This window comes from Neophocaena asiaeorientalis, unplaced genomic scaffold (assembly GCF_003031525.2).
Source record: "Neophocaena asiaeorientalis asiaeorientalis breed wild unplaced genomic scaffold, Neophocaena_asiaeorientalis_V1.1 scaffold67, whole genome shotgun sequence".
Lineage (NCBI taxonomy): Eukaryota > Metazoa > Chordata > Mammalia > Artiodactyla > Phocoenidae > Neophocaena > Neophocaena asiaeorientalis.
Window position 1 is genome coordinate 4494870 of NW_020173731.1, and position 21484 is coordinate 4516353.

Consider the following 21484-nt stretch of genomic DNA (forward strand, 5'->3'; position numbering starts at 1 on the left):
CCTCAACTTTGTAAATTTGCATTTGCAAAGCATTTTATTGATATATCAGTGTTTCATGTTACTCTCTCAGCAACCTATGAATTAGGCAGAAGTGGTTATTATGAGTCCTCCTTTTACCCACAAGGAAGAGATCCAGAAACTTGTGCAAGGTCACATGGCTATTCACCTTCAGATTGGAATGAGAACTCGGAGAGTCTGACTCCTGGTTCAGTGCTCTTTCTGTGGTACTCTACTGCATCCGTCCGTTCATCTGCAGTATTTTTCACAATAACTAACTTTACTTACTTCCACAACACCCTTCACTATTAGGTTTTATTTATTTTCTTACTCATTCAACAAATATCAGTGCCTACTCTGCTGCTAGGTACTGAAGCACAGTGGTGAAAACACTGGGTCTGACTCCTACATCACATTATAAAAATATAATCATTTGCCAAATACATTACCAAGTTCAACCACTTGGTATCCCACTATAAAGATTCGGTATTCCCACATGTGTAATCTCACTTAAATGAGTTAACAATGTGTCCTCTGAAATGAAAACCAAAAACACAAATGTATTAGGATAACATGAGTTAAGCCCAAATGTCCTTTAGTAGTAGTAACTCTTTCTAACTAAATAATTCTCTTCAGTGGGACTGCCAAATTGACAAAAAATAAGAATATCAAATCAGAATCTGAAGAAAAATATCATCATACTGAAAATGAACAAAACTGAGCCCTCAGACCAAGATTTCTATAACTTTTAAAACTGTATTAGCAATTATCTCAACAAGTAATATCAATTCCAAAACAAAAATACTGTAATTTCACCCTGATATAGGTTGCTAGCGTTTAGTAATTTTTTTCTAGGAGAATTTCAACGTTTTGTCATAGAATTCAGCCTATAATTTCACAAAAGTTAGAATTTAAAGCAGTGATTGTTTTCATTTAAAGTTCATAAATTTCCACTGCAAGCGTTAGCTACCACTGGCTCAGTAAGTACTACACATATCTTGAAGAGCCTTTTACTATAGAGAATTATATCACCAAGTCATCCTGCAAATTATTGTGCTAAAGCTGTGCTTCAAAAGCCATGCTACCACGGAATACGGATATTCTTTAATAATCGGTGCTCTCAAAGGAGGCTTAATGGTCAACTCAGTTTACCTTTGTTTTAAAAAAAAAACTTTTTTTTTTTACAGCAGAATTTCTCAAGGCCTGTAACACACTATTATGCCTAGTAAATCTCCAAAAGGAAAATATATAGTATTCCCCCAGGTCATTTATCCACTCAAATTTTTAGTTTTATCATAGGTTGTTTATTTATTATTATTTGATTTATTTAGTGCAACACCTACTGAAATTTGAAACACAGTTGGGAAATGTTACTGCAACGTTTGTAGTCCATCTGCCTCGGTTAATGCCAATGACAAGTTCTGAATTTAGGAAAACAAATAAGGGCTCACAGTGAAGGTTAACTCTCTCTCGCTGTGCTAAGAAATTAAATACTTTATTTCATTCGATCAACAAGACAATCTTGTCTGGTACAATGAGATAACCAAGGACCAAAAGCATACATTAGCATACTAATACTAATCAGATTAATCAGTAACAGATAGGACTGGATCTCACAACTCTGTGACTCCCAACAAAGTGCTCTTTCCAGGACATAACAGATCTACCCTCCTAGAGATTAAAATTCCAAGTAATACTCCTAATGCCTGTTAGGTAAACCCATTTGTCCTTCACAAAGAAATGCAAGTAAACCAAAAAATAGACATTGAAGAAGCACTTTGGCAGGTCAGAAGGATCGAAAAAGAGAGTCTGAATACCAGCTCTAGCACTAGCTATAAACTGCTTTCTTGCCAGTTGAGTAATAAACCAAAGAAAAGCGACCTTAAAATAAGTCTTCTTGCCCATCTTTAAAAAAAAAAAAAAAAAAATGAATGAATGTTGTGGCTTGGCCTAGCTAAGGCCCATAATAAACAACAAACCATGCTGTCATTAGGTCCTCTAAATCCTTTCCAGTGCTAACTTACTTTATCTACTTCTTAATAAGTTTTACCTAGTTTCCTTAAAAGTCAAGTGAAAGGCACTCTTTTATCTAATTATTATCGTAATAACTCATAAGAATGATTTGAAATCAACCTCTTAACTCAGACATACACAAAAGAATTGTCTTCTTCATAAGATTAAGAGATAGCAACTGAAAAATAAAACTACAAAATTTATTCAAATCTAGCTATTGTATTTCCTACCAAAAATGATCACAAAATAAGTCCCTTTAGAAACAAATGGAAATCAGTTAAATATAAATTTTAAAAAGCTACTTTTATGAGCAATTTATTATAATCAAGTCTTCTGATGGCCACTTCACTATTACTATTCAGCGGCTAGTTTAGGGTAAAAGCAGATCTAGGAGGATAAAATATTAACAAAAGTAACATATTGAAAAAAAAACCTAAGTGTCAAGATACAAATAATCAAACACAATGAAAAAAGAGAGACATGCCCACACTTTTCGTTTCTCAAAGATATAACTTTCCAAACCTAGGAATAAACCTGACCAAGGCGGTGAAAGACATACTTCAGAACTATAAAACATTAATGAAGGAAATTAAAGAGGATTCAAAGAAATGGAAAGATATCCAATGCTCTTGGATTGGAAAAATTAATATTGTTAAAATGGCAATGCTACCCAAAGCAATCTACAGATTTAATGTGATCCCTATCAAAATACCCAAGACATTTTTCACAGAACTAGAACAAATAATCCAAAAATTTATATGGAACCATAGAAGACCCAGAATTGCCAAAGCAATCCTGAGGAAAAAAATAAACAAAGCAGGAGGCATAACTCTTCCAGACTTCAGACAATACTACAAAGCTACAGTAATCAAAATAGTGTGGTACTGGTACAAAAACAGACATATGGATCAATGGAAAAAACCAGACAGCCCAGAAATAAACCCACATACCTATGGCTAATTAATCTTTGACAAAGGAGGCAAGAATATAAAATGGGAAAAAGACACTCTCTTCAGCAAGTGGTGCTGGGAAAGTTGGCCAGCTGCATGTAAATCAATGAAGTCAGAACATGCACGACATAAACCAAAATAAACCTCACACCATGCAAAAAACAAACTCAAAATGGCTTGAAGATTTAAACATAAGACCTGACACCACAGAACTCCTAGAAGACAGCACAGGCAAAACATTCTCTGACATAAATTGTACCAATGTTTTCTTCGGTCAGTCTCCCAAGGCAATAAAAATAAAAACAAAAATAAACAAATGGGACCTAATCAAACTTTTGCACAGCAAAAGAAACCATGAAAAAAATTAAAAGATAACCCACAGAATGGGGGAAAATATTTGCAAATGATGTGACAGACAAGGGCTTAATCTCCAAAATATACAAACAGCTCATACAACTCAACAACAAAAAGAACAAACAACCCAGTCAAAAAATGGGCAAAAAGACCTTAATAGACATTTCTCCAAAGAGGACATACAAATGGCCAGTGAGCACGTGAAAAGATGCTCAACATCATTAATTATTAGAGGAATGCAAATCAAAACTATAATGAGGTACCACCTCACACCAGTCAGAATGTCCATCAGTAAAAAGTCTACAAATAACAAATGCTGGAGAGGGTACAGAGAAAATGAAACCCTCTTACCATGTTGGTGGGAATGTAAATTGATACAGCCACTGTGGAGAACAATATGGAGGATCCTTAAAAATATAAAAACAGAGGAAACTTCCACAAGCCTCTTAGATAGCCTCATTGACCAGAGAGCAAACAGCAGAAGCAAGAAAAACTACAATCCTGCAGCCTGTGGAACAAAAACCACATTCACAGAAAGATAGATAAGATGAAAAGGCAAAGGGCTATGTACCAGATGAAGGAACAAGATAAAACCCCAGAAAAACAACTAAATGAAGTAGAGATAGGCAATCTTCCAGAAAAAGGATTCAGAATAATGATAGTGAAGATGATCCAGGACCTCGGGGAAAGAGAATGGAGGCAAAGATGGAGAAGATACAAAAAATGTTTAACAAAGACGTAGAATAATTAAAGAACAAACAGAGATGAACAATAAAATAACTGAAATGAAAAATACACTGGAAGGAATCAATAGCAGAATAACTAAGGCAGAAGAACGGATAAGTGACCTGGAAGACACAATGGTGGAATTCACTGCTGAGGAACAGAATAAAAAAAAAGGATGAAAAGAAATGAAGACAGCCTAAGAGACCTCTGGGACAACATTAAATGCAACAACATTCGCATTATAGGATTCCCAGAAGGAGTACAGAGAGAGAAACAACCTGAGAAAATATCTGAAGAGATTATACTTGAAAACTTCCCTCACATGGGAAAGGAAATATGCACCCAAGTCCAGGAAGCGCAGAGAGTCCCATACAGAATAAACCCAAGGAGAAACACACCAAGACACATAGTAATCAAATTGGCAAAAAGTAAAGACAAAGAAAAATTATTGAAAGCAGCAAGGGAAAAACGACAAATAACATATAAGGGAACTCCCATAAGGTTAACAGCTGATTTCTCAACAGAAACTCCACAAGCCAGAAGGGAATGGCATAATAAAGTGATGAAAGGGAAGAAACTACAACCAAGATTACTCTACCCAGCAAGGATCTCATTCAGGTTCGATGGAGAAATCAAAAGTTTTACAGACAAGCAACAGCTAAGAGAATTCAGCACCACCAAACCAGCTCTAAAACAAATGCTAAAGGAACTTCTCTAAGTGAGAAACAGAAGAGAAGAAAAGGACCTACAAAAACAAACCCAAAACACTTAAGAAAATAGTCATAGGAACATACATATCGTTAATTACCTTAAATGTGAATGGATTAAATGCTCCAACCAAAAGACACAAGCTTGCTGAATGGATACAAAAACAAGCCCCATATATATGCTATCTACAAGAGACCCACTTCAGACCTAGGGACACATACAGACTGAAAGTGAGGGGATGAAAAAAGACATTCAATGCAAATGGAAATCAAAAGAAGTCTGGAGTAGCAATACTCATATGAGATAAAATACACTTTAAAATAAAGAATGTCACACGAGCCAGAAAGGACACTACGTAATGATCGAGGGATCAATCCAAGAAGAAGATAAAACAATTATAAACATATATGCACCCAACATAGGAGCACCTCAATACATAAGGCAACTGCTAACAGCTCTAAAAGAGGAAATGGACAGTAACACAATAATAGTGGGGGACTTTAACACCTCACTTACACCAATGGACAGATCATCCAAACAGAAAATAAATAAGGAAACACAAGCTTTAAAAGACAGAATAGACCAGATAGATTTAATTGATATTTATAGGAGATTCCAAAAACAGATTACACTTTCCTCTCAAGTGCAAATGGAACATTCTCCAGGATAGATCACATCATGGGTCCCAAATCAAGCCTCAGTAAATTTAGGAAAACTGAAATCATATCAAGCATCTTTTCTAACCACAACGCTATGAGATTAGAAATTAATTACAGGAGAAAAAACGTAAAGAACACAAACACATGGAGGCTAAACAAAACATTACTAAATAACCAAGAGATCACTGAAGAAACCAAAGAGGAAATCAAAAATTTCTAAAGACAAATGACAATGAAAACATGATCATCCAAAACCTATGGGATGCAGCAAAACCAGTTCTAAGAGGGAAGTTTATAGTTATACAAGCCTACCTCAATAAACAAGAAAAATCTCAAATAAACAATCTAACCTTATAACTAAAGGAACTAGAGAAAGAAGAACAAACAAAACCCAAAGTTAGAAGAAAGAAAGAAATCATAAAGATCAGAGCAGAAATAGAAACACAGAAAACAATAGCAAAGACCAATAAAACTAAAAGCTGCTTCTTTGATAAGATAAACAATATTGATAAACCATTAGCGAGACTCATCAAGAAAAAGAGGGAGAGCATTAAAATCAATAAAATTAGAAATGAAAAAGGAGAAGTTACAACAGACACCACAGAAATACAAAGCATCCTAAGAGACTATTACAAGCAACTCTATGCCAATAAAATGAACAACCTGGAAGAAATGGACAAATTCTTAGAAACGTATAACCTTCTAAGACTGAACCAGGAAGAAACAGAATATATGAACAGACCAATCACAAGTAATGAAATTGAAACTGTGATTTAAAATCTTCCAAAAAAGAAAAGTCCAGGACCAGATGGCTTCACAGGTGAATTCTATCAAACATTCAGAGAAGAGCTAACACCCATCCTTCTCAAACTCTTCCAAAGAACTGCGGAGGAAGGAAAACTCCCAAACTCATTCTATGAGGCCACCATAACCCTGATACAAAAACCAGACAAAGATACTACAAAGAAAGATAATTACAGAACAATATCACTGATGAATATTGATACAAAAATCCTCGACAAGGGCTTCCCTAGTGGCGCAGTGGTTGAGAGTCCGCCTGCCAATGCAGGGCACACGGGTTCCTTCCCCGGTCCGGGAAGATCCCACATGCGACGGAGCGGCACAGACACTGACAAAATTGACAAAATTCAATACCCACTTATCATAAAAACTCTCCAGAAAATGGGCATAGAGGGAACTTGCCTCAACATAATAAAGGCCATATATGACAAACCCACAGCAAACAACATTCTCAATGGTGAAAAACTGAAAGCATTTCCTCTAAAAGCAGGAACAAGAAAAGGACCACTCTCACCACTATTATTCAACATAGTTTTGGAAGTCCTAGCCATGGCAATCAGAGAAGAGAAAGAAATAAAAGGAATACAAATTGAAAAAGAAAAAGTAAAACTGTCACTGTTTGCAGATGACATGATAGTATACATAGAGAATCCTAAAGATGCCACCAGAAAACTACTAGAGCTAATCAATGAATTTGGTAAAGTTGCAGGATACAAAATTAATGCACAGAGATCTCTTGCACTCCTATACACTAATGATGAAAAATCTGAAACAGAAATTAAGGAAACACTCCCATTTACCATTGCAACAAAAAGAATAAAATACCTAGGAATAAACCTACCTAGGGAGACAAAAGACCTGTATGCAGAAAACTATAAGACACTGATGAAAGAAATTAAAGATGATGATACCAACAGATGGAAAGATATACCATGTTCTTGGATTGGAAGAATCAATATTGTGAAAATGACTATACTACCCAAAGCAATCTACAGATTCAACGCAATCCCTATCAAATTATCAAAGGCATTTTTTACAGAACTACAACAAAAAATCTTAAAATCTGTATGGAGACACAAAAGATCCCGAATAGCCAAAGCTCTCTTGAGGGGAAAAAATGGAGCTGGAGGAATCAGACTCCTGACTTCAGACTATACTACAAAGCTACAGACAATCAAGACAATATGGTACTGGCACAAAAACAGAAATATAGATCAATGGAACAGGATAGAAAGCCCAGAGATAAACCCACGTACCTATGGTCAACTATGCTATGACAAAGGAGGCAAAGATATACAATGGAGAAAAGACAGTCTCTTCAATAAGTGGTGCTGGGAAAACTTGACAGCTACATGTCAAAGAATGAAATTAGAACACTCCCTAACACCATACACAAAAATAAATTCAATATGGATTAGAGACATAAATGTAAGACCGGGCACTATAAAAGTCTCAGAGGAAAACATAGGCAGAACACTCTTTGACATAAATCACATCAAGATCTTTTTTGATCCACCTCCTAGAGTAATGGAAATAAAAACAAAAATAAACAAGTGGGACCTAATGAAACTTCAAAGCTTTTGCACAGCAAAGGAAAGACAACCCTCAGAATAAGAGAAAATACTTGCAAATGAATCATAGGACAAAGGATTAATCTCCAAAATATATAAACAGCTCATGCAGCTCAATACTAAAGAAACAAACAACCCAATTGAAAAATGGGCAGAAGACCTAAATAGACATTTCTCCGTAGAAGACATACAGATGGCCAAGAAGCAGATAAAAAGCTGCTCAACATCACTAATTATTAGAGAAATGCAGATCAAAACTACAATGAGCTATCACCTCACACCAGTTAGAATGGGCATCATCAGAAAATCTACAAACAACAAATGCTGGAGAGGGTGTGGAGAAAAGGGAACCCTCTTGCACTGTTGGTAGGAATGTAAATTGATACAGCCACTATGGAGAACAGTATGGAGGTTCTTTAAAAAACTAAAAATAGAATTACCATATGACCCAGCAGTCCCACTAGTGGGCATATACCCAGAGAAAACCATAATTCCAAAAGACACATGCACCCCAATGTTCACTGCAGCACTATTTACAATAGCCAGGTCATGGAAGCAACCTAAATGCCCATCGACAGACAAACAGATGAAGAAGTTGTGGTACATACATACAATGGAATATTACTCAGCCATAAAAAGGAACAAAATTGGGTCATTTGTTAAGATGTGGATGCATCTAGAGACTGTCATACAGAGTGAAGTAAGTCAGAAAGAGAAAAACAAATATCGTATATTAACGCATATATGTGGAACCTAGAAAATGGTACAGATGAACTGGTTTGCAGAGCAGAAATTGAGACACAGAAGTAGAGAACGTATGGACACCAAGGGGGGAAGCAGCGGGGGTGGGGGTTGTGGTGTGGTGAATTGGGAGATTAGGATTGACATATATACACTAATATGTATAAAATGGATGACTAATAAGAAAATAAATAAACATTAAAAAAAAAGAAAACTAAAAATAGAACTAGCATATGATCCAGCAATCCCATTCCTGGGCATATACCCAGAGAAAACCATAATTCAAAAAGATACATGCACCCCAATGTTCAGTGCAGCACTATTTACAATAGCCAGGACATGGTAGCAACCTAAATGTCTACCAACAGAGGAATGGATAAAGAAGATGTGGTATATATATATACAATGGAATATTACTCAGCCATAAAAAAGAACAAAACAATGCCAGTTGCAGCAACATTGATGCAACTGGAGATTATCATACTAAATAAAATAAGTCAGAAAGAGAAAGACAGGGCTTCCCTGGTGGCGCAGTGGTTGAGCGTCTGCCTGCCGATGCAGGGGACACAGGTTCGTGCCCCGGTCCGGGAAGATCCCACATGCCGCGGAGCGGCTGGGCCCATGAGCCATGGCCGCTGAGCCTGCGCGTCCGGAGCCTGTGCTCTGCAATGGGAGAGGCCACAACAGTGAGAGGCCCACGTACCGCAAAAAAAAAAAGGTTAAAAAAAAAAAGAAAGAGAAAGACAAATACCATGTGATATCACTTATATATGGAATCTAAAATATGGCACACAAACTAACCTACCTACAAAACAGAAACAGACTCACAGACAGAGAGAACAGACTTGTGGTTGCCAAGGGCGAGGGAGGTGAGGGAGAGAAGGACTGGGAGTCTGGGATTAGCAGATGCAAACTAGTACATATAGGATGCATAAACAAAAAGGTCCTACTGTATATTATAGGGAACTATATTCAATATCCTGTGATAAGCCATAATGGAAAAGAATATTTTAAAAAGCATGTCAAAAAAAAAAAGAGACTTTCCAAATGTGGAAGAGAAAAAATAAGATATACAGAAATGTAAGGCTACACTATACTGAACATTTCCCACTGTGATTAGGTTAACTAAATGGTACATCCATCAGTGTAATGCATGCAATCCTGACTTTTAGACATTTCACTTTCATAAAATCCATACTTTCATATAAATATACTGACACCTTTAAACTGCATTTCATATACACACACAAACTCTGGCAAGAAGAACAGGTATCTCAAAGCGTCCAGCTCACATAGGCAAGCATCCATTTACCAAACTCAACCTCCCTCCCACTCCATCACCTGCATCTCAGCTCCTCTCTCTCTTTTCCCTGCAGAGCTGCAGGGGTCACTGGTTGGCAGGAATATTTGGGCTAGTTAATCACTTGCCAGCCAGGTAGCCAGGAATCAAGAAGCATCAGCTGCACAAACCATAATTAGATATTTTACAATATTTTTCTAGTACTCTGGAGTAAAAGAACTCCAGATAAGATAGATAAGTCAATGGGAAAAATTTTAGACATTCAACTTTCTAATAAATTCTTATGAAAGTAATATGTTGAAAGTAAGAAATACTTTCTACATTATTAAAATCTCAAAATCTAAAGGAGAATAAAAGAAACTATCACAGCAAGTTACCTTTGTATACTCAATAAATGTTTCCTAAAGTTGCTTTTCTCACTTCAAATTTTACCAATTATTATAGCACTACTCTCCGGTAAACTATTTTCCAATCAAAGTTCAAGGAAAGTAAAAATCCTTAATGTTAAAGTTAATGTAAAAATCCTTAATATTAAAATCTTCATAACTGAGCATGTAAGTTGTCAATAAACAAGATGAAAACAGGAAAGGTTTACAGCTTTTAAAACCTGATGTCAATAAAGAGATTTTAGATATGACACTAAAAGCCCATTTTTCTTCCATAAAAGAAAAATATGATAAACTAGACTTCACCAAAATTATCAATAAAAATTTTTCCTTTGTGAAAGACACTGTTAAGAGAATGAAAAGATAAGCTACACACTGGGAGAAAATATTTACAAACCACATATCTGACAAAAAATTATATTCAGAACAAAAGAAGAACTCTCAAAACTCAACAGTGAGAAAACAAACTACCCACTGAAAAAATGGGCAAAAGATGGTCTCAGTAGGTTAAATACTCTATGATTCTCTTTATAAGACATTCTCAAAAAGACAAAATTATAGTGGTAGAGAGTGGATTAGTGAACTAAGGGGTGCCAGGGACTAAGGTGTGGGAGAAGAGTGTAAAACAGGGAAAGCAGAGGGAGTTTTTAAGGCTGATGGAACTGTTATGTTTCCTGATTATGGTAGAGAATATATGAATCTATTCATGTGTAAAGATTCATAGACTTATACAATAAAAAAGTCAATTCTACTGTTTGTTAACTTAAAAAGTAACACAAAGGAAAATATTGCCTCTTTCCAGCCTTCTCTCAAATCCCTACTATGGTGCAGGCTCTGTGCTAGGCACCAAGAACACAAAGTTAAAAAGACAAGAGTTTGCTCTCAGAGGGGGAGGCAAAAAAGCACAATATGATACAGGCTTTAATGGAGGAATATACAATACACAGAGTTCCACACTTAAGAAAGGCTTCCTGTAGAAATCAAAAGCTTTACAGACAAGCAAAAGCTAAGAGAATTCAGCACCACCAAACCAGCTCTACGGCAAATGCTAAAGGAACTTCTCTAAGTGGGAAACAGAAGAGAAGAAAAGGATCTACAAAAACAAACCCAAAACAATTAAGGAAACAGTCACAGGAACATACATATCGATAATTACTTTAAACGTGAATGGATTAAATGCTCCAACCAAAAGACACAGGCTAACTGAATGGATACAAAAACAAGACCCATATATATGCTGTCTACAAGAGACCCACTTCAGACCTAGGGACACATACAGACTGAAAGTGAGGGGATGGAAAAAGATATTCCACGCAAATGGAAATCAAAAGAAAGCTGGAGTAGCTATACTTATATCAGATAAAATAGAATTTAAAATAAAGATCGTTACAAGAGACAAGGAAGGACTATACATAATGATCATGGGATCAAACCAAGAAGAAGATATAACAATTATAAATATATATGCACCCAACATAAGAGCACCTCAATACACAAGGCAACTGCTAACAGCTATAAAAGAGGAAATCGACAGTAACACAAGAATAGTGGGGGACTTTAACACCTCACTTACACCAATGGAGAGATCATCCAAAATGAAAATAAATAAGGAAACAGAAGCTGTAAATGACACAACAGACCAGATAGATTTAACTGATATTTATAGGACATTCCATCCAAAAACAGCAGATTACACTTTCTTCTCAAGTGCGCACGGAATATTCTCCAAGATAGATCACATCTTGGGTCGCAGATCAACCCACAGTCAATTTAAGAAAACTGAAATCATATCAAGCATCTTTTCTGACCACAATGCTATGAGATTAGAAATGAATTACAGGGAAAAAAACATAAAACACACAAACACATGGAGGCTAGACAATACGTTACTAAATAAACAACAGATCACTGAAGAAATCAAAGAGGAAATCAAAAAATACCTACAGACAAATGACAATATTATGAAAATGACTATACCTCCCAAAGCAATCTACAGATTCAATGCAATCCCTAACAAATTACCAATGGCATTTTTTACGGAACTAGAACAAGTCATCTTAATATTTGTATGGAGACACGAAAGACCCCGAATAGCCAAAGCAGTCTTGAGGGAAAAAAACGGAGCTGGAGGAATCAGACTCCCTGACTTCAGACTATACTACAAAGCTACAATAATCAAGACAATATGGTACTGGCACAAAAACAGAAACAGAGTTCAATGGAAGAAGACAGAAAGCACAGCAATAAACCCACGCACCTATGGTCAACTAATCTATGACAAAGGAGGCAAAGATATACAATGGAGAAAAGACAGCCTCACATAATTCTAGTTATTACTTTAAAATGTATATCTCAGAAATAACTAAATTTCCTTGTCAATTGCATTATTATGAACTTTCATCAAATCTTTAACCATGGTCATTTTTAAGTCTTTTGTCATTTACAGACTGTTCTGGATGTACTCTGATGCTTTCGCCAAAATTTTCCTTTAAAAGGGTTTCATCTTCAAGGAATTCATGGAAAAGACTCTTGACAAGTACAGGTTTCTGGTAACTGACTATACTGCTTAACTGAATGAATAAGCATTTTCAGAACTCTAATAGAAAACTAATGAATTAATAAAAGTGCTAACAAAAGATCAAGACGAAAAAAAATTAATTACATGGGACTGAGTGAACTGATGAGGATGATTATAATTTTTGTGACTTTTTGTTTGAATAAAAAAAAACCCACAAGGACTCAGAGGCAAAAAATATACAAATCAGTTTTCACTGCAAAGTAAAGGAACTGTTACAGTGGAGGATTACTGGACTGAATGTCAATGTTATGACATAGTATGAGTGTGTCTCGTGTTTGGTAAATGCAATCATTGTTGCTTTTGTTGTGGTCATCCATTTACAATGCTTGGTGTCAGTTTATTTATCTCTTGTAAAAATAAAATACAGTGTGTGTGTGTGAGTTGTGGGGAAAAAAAAGGAAACGTTTAAATTCCTGATTCTGGTTTTGTACAACTGTATAATTAATGGTGATGATCATATTATAAGGGCAGATTTATATGTGTGGGGGAGGTGGTGGTGATGGGGAGGCCCAAATAGAAATTACAAATAAAGGAAATAAAATTCAAAAAGGCTTCCTGTAGAACACAAGGCAGGACCTAACACTTCAGATGAACAGGGACTGCCAAGACAAAAGGAAAGAGCATTCCAGACAGAGGAAACAGCATCTAACAGAGAGGTATGGAAGAATGCAAGGGTACCAGCATACTTAGAAAACTACAAATAATTATCTTCCCAAGCACAAGCAGGCCATACAAGAATGTGCTCAGGAACTGAAAGCAGGTTCCCTCTAAGCAATACAAATAGTGCCTGAATATGAAGCTTTGGAAATGGCAGCTTTTAGATTCGAGTCAAGCTGAGTACTTCTATTCATTCCTTGCTCCCCTTTGTTCACATCATCCTAATCACTGTAGTATACTTGCATCTATCACTTTTGCCAAGCTACAGTACAGCCACAGCCTCTAACGAAATATGTTTAGGTATTCAGCACAGCACTGGGATTAAAAACCCAGTCTACCAGGGTTCAAATCTAGACTCCATAATTTGCTAGTTGTGTGACCCTAGGCAAGTTACTTAACCTGTCTGTGCTTCAATTTTCTCACAATAAAGTGAGAATAATAATTGCAGCTGCTCATCAGGCTGCTATGAAAAATGTGCTAATTTATATAAAGTGCTTAGAATAGAGCTTGACTCATAGAAAGCACCACAGAAGTGTCTGCTATTAATACTCAGTAAACATTAGCTATGTAAAATAAAGACATGTAATTCTCACAGTTTGAAAACAAACCCAAATTACTTTAAGTATGTGCAAGACCTGCACACTGAAAACTAGAAAATATGGTTCAAATTAAAGAGCTAAATACATGGAAGATGTGCGCTCATGGATCAGAAGATTCAATACTGTTTAAAGATATCGATTCTTCTGAAATTGATCTACATTCTCAATGTAATCCCAATCAAATTCTGGGTAGGCATGTTTGTAGAACTTGACAAGCTGTCTCCAAACTTTTTATGAAAATGCAAACAATCTAGAATAGCCAAAACAATTTTGAGAAAGAAAAAGAAAGAGGACTAAGACTACCAGATTTCAACTTAGTATAAAGGTATAGTAAACAAGGCTGTGCGCTATTAAGAGAAATAAAAGCCCACATTTGTACAGAGACTTGTATATACATGTTCATAATAGCTGTATTAACAGCCAAAAACTGGAAACAACCCAAATGTCCATCAACAGGTGGATGGATTAATTGTAGTATAACCATACAAGGGAATACTGGTCAGCAATAAAAGAGAATAAAAATACACAACATACGGGACTTCCCTGATGCCGGAGTGATTAAGAATCCGCCTGCCAAGGCAGGGGACACGGGTTCGAGCCCTGGTCCGGGAAGATCCCACATGCCACGGAGCAACTAAGCCCGTGCGCCACTACTGAGCCTGTGCTCTAGAGCCCGCAAGCCACAACTACTGAAGCCTGCGCACCTAGAGCCCGTGCTCCTCAGCAAGAGAAGCCACGGCAGTGAGAAGCCTGAGCACCGCAACAAAGAGTAGCCCCGGCTCGCCGCAACTAGAGAAAGCCCGCAGCAACAAAGACCCAACGCAGCCAAAAGTAAATAAATAAAAAATAAATTTATTTAAAAAAAATACACAACATAGATGAATCTCAAGTAATCATACTGAGTTAAAGAAGTTGGATCCCTCCCCACCCCAAAAAAGCACTGTATATGATTCCTTTTATATAACATTCTAGAAAATACAGCCTAATCTACAACGACAGAAAACTGACTAGTGGTTGCCTAGGGACAGGGGGTGGGGAGAGCGGACTGACTGCAAAGGAGCAAGAGGGAACTCCTGCAGTGATGTCTGTGGTGGTTACACAATTATAGACATTTGTCAAAACTAAACAAACTATACACTTAAAATTGGTGAATTTTACCGTATATAAATTACGTCTCAATATAAACAACATAAAGTCATAAGGCAAACCATCTTTTAAAAATAAAAACATACCTTTTTCTTTCTATATTCATGGAAAGAATACAGGCAAGAATTACCATTCACTTAATATTGTTGAGAAATCTATATTATGAGAATTTTGTAAACTTAGCATGATGACACAACCAAAAACACTGCTAATGGTTCTTTCATATCTGTGTCTCCTTTAACTAAAGAATCAATGGAATTCTACAAGAGAATTTTCCAATCCTGAACAGAAGTACTTATTCTAGTTGAAAATTCATAAGCAACACAGAGTTTAACTAGGAAATCCATTAGCAAGCTTGTAACTGGCCATAAGGTTATCTAAGCCTGACAGGTTCCAGAGAATTGAGGGGAAAAAAAAAAAAGTATAAAGGAGATTTAAGAACATGAAACAGCTCTTATGCTACTCAAAATTTAGCAATGGTACTCTGTACGATTCTAATTCTACTCCTAATAACGAACCCTGCAAGGATTCAAGAATACAGAGATTGTTCCTTAAAGCTAGAAGTCAGTCAGTAATAGGAAACATAAAGAAGACATTTTTATCTTATGAAGTTATCTCAGGGGAGCACTACTTACCTGATTAATTCTCCTGAGTTAAGCTGTTTTTCTCCTTAAGTCTCAAAAAATAACAAATATTTTACTTATTTTATAATACTGTGGTTGTCTTTTAAGTATATACCAGTATTAACCCTCAATCCTTAAAATTAGAAAACAAAATCTGTACAATAAGTAATAAGTGACGTAAATATTTCCAAGGAGAAAAAAAGGCAGCGTAAGCAATTTCCAGTTAAACAACCAAAGCAATACGTAGCATGCATATTATATGGATTTGGTTAGAACAGGCAATGTGCTACTTTATCTTCTAATTTATGCTGTCATATAAGTTAGTTCACAGCTTAAGATATTTAAGATCTCAATTAGGTTAACCTTTCCTTTTGTAAATTAAGAATACCAGTAATAATCATACTCAGTGTTTCCTATTAAAGTTCCACACACATTCACACCTTCAGGCCTTAATGGGCTCTATTCCTGCTACCTACCCTTCTACCTACGATGCCCACCTCCATTTATCCCACCCATCTAGATCCTTCCCATCTCTCACCACCTATCTTAATTGGTACATGTTCCCTGATCCCTTGGGCCAGAAGCAATCTCTCTGTCTTCTAAAATCCCATAGCCCTTTTCTGTAGTCTCTTATGGCATTTAACACTTTCTACCCTGTACTATACTTCTTTAAGTCCAGTAAACCCTTTTCTACTAGGAGTATCCCTGAAAGGAAGGTCCACACTTTATTCAGCCTTGTATCCCTAGGAGCACGTAGTGCCTGAAACTAAACATTTATTGGGTGTGTTTAGAGAAGAAATAGAGAGGAAAACGTTCAACAATATTTTTTTAGGCATTCTGTGCCCCACTGCCTTAGGAGATATAAAAGGAAACAAATATCAACGATAGAGACCTGCTCTAAATCTACTAAGAGACATAGACATGTAAAAAGATTAATACAATATAACTGTGATAAGTGTTATAATAAGAGATAAACAGGGTGCTGTGAGGGGAACATTACGTATGTTGAAGATTGTTCTAATTCCACAAACTATGTCAGGAAACCAAGTCTAGATTTTTGAAGGTCCCAAAGACTAGAAAGGTTTCAAGAGTGGTATAATAAGAGCCCCCTTAATCTTAAAATTTTTTCTTAACCTGAAACACCCCACCTATACAGCAACCTTACTTGCAAACAGGGAGTAACAAATTTCTCTCTATTCTTGGTACAGCCCTCTGCAATAACCAGGCCTGGTCTTTTTATATTTACACAAATTTGCTCATCTCATCCTCTCACACTTGTCTGAATTATGCACCATTTCCATAAGGCATGTGCCATTCCCATGCCCCAAACTCTGCTCATCTAAACCTATTTAACCTTTAAGGTTCTTCTGAAAGCCCACTTCCTAAGCTATCACCCAAGATTACTACATCTCCCAAATGTATATTGTACCATTACTGCTATCTATACCTCTCTCTCTTTTTTTTTTTTTTTTTTTTTTTTGTGGTACGCGGGCCTCCCACCGCCGCGGCCTCTCTCGCCGCGGAGCACAGGCTCCAGACGCACAGGCCCAGCGGCCATGGCTCACAGGCCCAGCCGCTCCACGGCACGCGGGATCCTCCCGGACCGGGGCACGAACCCGTTTTAACAATTAATGATAATGATAAAGTTAATTCTTAACATTTTATACAACTTGGAGTTAAACAGAACTGATCTCAAACCCCATTTGTGCTACCACCATGCAACGTGAAGCTGGGCAAGCCACAACACTCTCTTGAACCTTAGTTTCCTCATTATTAAAATTAGTACTAAATTGGGTGATGTGTAAAACATGCCTAATATACACATACATTCCTACTACACACATGTATACAGATATTTAATTTTAATATTCTTATTTTATATTTAATACTCATATTTAACGTTATTACTATTATTTTCCAAGGGAGACGCAAACTCTCTTTAAAACTCAAGGCAAGAGCAATGAAACATGAACAAAGTGGGTACTAAAAACTGGATCAATTAGTTGATGTAAAGGAGCCTCACAACTTTTAAATGTGCCCTCAAGACAACTCACACAAGACACCGTCAGCAGAATTTCTCATGTCTCCTACTGAAAACCATGAAAAACTCAGAGGCAGAAAGACATAGATACAGAGGTCTAACGATGGTGGCCCTACCACTTACATACTTCCCAAGAGTTTATCTTCCTCAGTGCAACTCTGAAGCTGTATAAAAGGTCAAGGGAAGAAATATCTTCTTTTACGTAAATCAAATTGTACATAAATTTAACATTTTTTTTAACCTGCATTATCCCTCGGAGGCAAGCAAAACCACTTCTGCAAATTTCAGCCTCAGAAGAGAAAGTCCAAGTGGGATGGGGCTGAATCATCAATTTAAAATGACCAACGTTTGCCCCACCCTGGAATGGGGACACTACCGCGACCGTTTCCAGGGTTGTCCGGGGCATCCCACGCTCTGCCCCCACCCCATCCTTCCTTAAGTCCTCACCTCGGACGCTTGTCCCGGCACTAGGCGCAGCCAGTCCCACCCTCGGCTCTGAACCGATGTCAGGCATCCCCACACCAGGGTCCACACCCGTCTCTCGTCCCAATTCAGACTCTTACCCCACCCAGACAACTGCACTCACCCGGGCGGTGACCTTATACACCGTGTAGCCCCTCGGGTGTCGCTGGGGCTCGGTGACAGTGTAGAAACGGGCCAGGTCGGCACCCCGCTCTCGGGGAGAGGTCATCCTCCCGCCGCCTCTGCCGCCGCCGCTTGCCGGGGACCATCAGTGCAACCCGACACCGCCGCGGCCCGGATTTTGTAAGTAGTGGCCAGGCGGCGAGGGGGCGGTAGCTCGGCTGCGGCGCCTCCGCCGCAGGGCTCTGCTTCCGGGTTGGCGGGAAAGCTTCCGGGTCAGGCCGGGGCGCCAATTCTGGGGAAGAAGTGGTTCCACCTGAGATACGGACCTTAATTAGGGCCTGACCCAGGCAAATGGGCTGGAATCAGGCAGTAGAACTACCTGTAACGGGATGGAGGGTTACCCGAGCCTAGCATCTTCTTTCCTTCCCTACTGACGAGCCATCGGTTTAAATATCCACAACACCTGAACTCTCTCCCTGACGTAACTCTTCCTTCTTTCTAAGACAAATCCCGTCCACCTGCGCATATGTCTTTATACCACCACAGCAAGCTCCCAAATGTTAAAAAAAAAAAAAAAAATAGAGCCTGCCTGTTAGAGTTTTACAAGGATTAAGTTGCGACCCACTGCAGTAGCCCACTGACAGTAGGCCCTGCGGGGAATTTAAGCTGGGGAAAATTAGGACGTATTCCCTGCTTTGGGTATACTAACCCTTAGATAGTTAAGATGCATATCCAAGGGAAATTTTCACAGGTTCTTGCACCTTTCCATACATAGAAAAGCACTAAAATCATTAACTTGAGATAGCTGTTCTGTGTGATTAGCAGTAATCTTTTGATGCTTGACTTCATGTTTTTCCCAGCAAAAAAAAAAAAATCATATATAACCTGGCTCCTCCCTTACCTCTTTGGAGCAGTTTCTCAGAGCTATCTGAGAGGCTGTCTCCTGAGCTATAGTACTCAAAGCGGTCCCTGAATAAAACTGAAACTCATTATTCTCACATTGTGCGTATTTTTTAGTTGACACAGCCCTATATCAGTTTTAAATGTCATCCCTTCATGTTCTAAAAGCTGGAATCTGTGTCTGGCTGGGGAGGTCGGGTTGGGGAGTGGGTGGGAATCACCTGACCTCAGAAAGCTACTAGGAAGATAGAGTTTCCTATCTCAATTCGTTGCTATCCACTGCTTGGCAATTATTCTACCTTACTTCGATCAAGATTTTCTCTTTCCCCCATAACATTCATTCCAAGCATTTGCCATTCTCCTCAACTCTCTATTCCTCTACATCTTGCCTCCCTACCCTTTGGCCCCTCCTGCTTTACAGGAGGAAAAAAGTTCTGAGTACCAACCCCTCCATCTTGACACATTTCTATACAAACATATCCCTACCTCGTTTTTCAGGACTAATCACTCTTCCTGTGCCCTGATATCCATCCTCATTGGCAGACCTAAAGATATTGTTCCATCGATGACATCCCAACTCTGCTCTCTGTACCTTTAATCTATTCCTTATCACTGGCTCCTTATTCTCATCCCATGTATGCCTAAATCTATCTATCATTCATTCATTAAACCTGAATTCACCACCTACTATATGCCAGACATCATGCTAATTAGGCATTGGAGTTACAAAGTCCCTGCTCTTAAGAACCATCTAGTAAGAAAAAACAGAGAACAATTAAACTATATTGTTATAAATAGTATAACAGATGTATATATGGAGTGCTACAGAGCACATCTAATTAATATTGGAAGATTAGCTAAGGTTTTTCTGATACAGGGGAGACTATGGCTGAATCTCGAAAGAGAGATAGGAATAAGCCAGGCAGAGAAGAGAATAAAGGACATCATTCATGTTGTCTTTTCCCCTGCTTCTTTCTTTCTCCTTCCCCTCTTTGTCAAAGTTGTTTTAAGTTGTTTTCAAAGTAATCTGCATCAATAGTCGAGTATTCATCACACATTCATACATTCATGAATATCATACATTCATTCCCATATTCACTTCACTACTACACTGCTACTGTGAAACTGCTTTGAAAAAGTTCCTAATGACCTTATCTTACCCAGTATTTCCAGACTTTGAACGTTTCTGATCATTTCCACATTTTCAAAACTCTTCTATGCCCTTAGTATAGGAGTCAGCATTCTCTTGCTTTTTCCTTTTACACTCTGAGTCATTCACTCCTTTTCAATCTCCTTTGTTGATTTCTCCTCCTTCTGGGAAACTTTAATGTTCTTTTTCCTCAGAATTTTGCCTTTGATCCTTTGTTCTTTATTCCCATTGACTTACAAATCTATATCTCAAGGAGTATCTCTTTTCTAGGATTTGACACATATTCTGCACATCTTTACCTATATATCCAAATACCACTTTAAAAAAAAGATTAAAATCTGAGCTTTTTTCCCTCAAAAGCCTGTTCCTATCTCAATGACTGACTTTATTCTCCATTTAGTTACATTAGCCAGGAATCTAGAAATCACCCTTAGCAACTTCCTCTCCCACTTTCTCCAAATTTGTTTAATTCAGCAACTGTCATTGGTTAAAAGTAAAAGAATGGAAAAAGATATATCATGAAAGCACTACACAGAAGACTTTAGAAGAAGACACATTACCAGGTATAAGGAAGAACAAAACTTAATGATAAAGGGTTCAATTTGTAAAGGAAAAAAAAAAGTTGCCTGCCATTCCAGTTCTACAAGAATCAAGCCATTTGCCACTGCAGTTGCCCACTGACAGTGCACCCTGAGGGGAACTCAGGATAGAGAAAAACTGGAAACATTCAACAGTGCTTTGGATATACAGGCCCTTAGATAGTTAAGATGCATATCTAAGGAAAGTTTCAAATGATCCCAGATTCTTACATCTTCCCATACATAGAAAAACACTAAAATCATTAACCTGAGATATTTATTCTTTGTGATTAGCAGTAACCTTTTGATGTGTGACATCATGTTTTTCCCAGCAAAAGAAACTTATGTATATCCTGGCTCCTCTGTTACCTCTTTGGAGCAGTTCCTCACAGGTATCCTAGAGGTTCTCTCCCAGTCAATA

General features: G+C 37.6%; 1 protein-coding gene across 3 annotated transcripts in view; it reads right to left on the reverse strand.

Moving 5' to 3' along the window:
• The window catches only part of RPS6KC1 (ribosomal protein S6 kinase C1), a 209075-nt gene extending 190418 nt beyond the window's left edge, over positions 1-18657 (reverse strand). For all 3 annotated transcript variants that reach the window (XM_024751108.1, XM_024751107.1, XM_024751106.1), the window contains exon 1: positions 18437-18657. In XM_024751108.1, the coding sequence (XP_024606876.1) occupies positions 18437-18541 (105 nt within the window). In that variant the 5' untranslated portion in view covers positions 18542-18657. The remainder of the gene's footprint in view (positions 1-18436) is intronic.
• Between the last annotated feature and the right edge of the window lie 2827 nt (positions 18658-21484).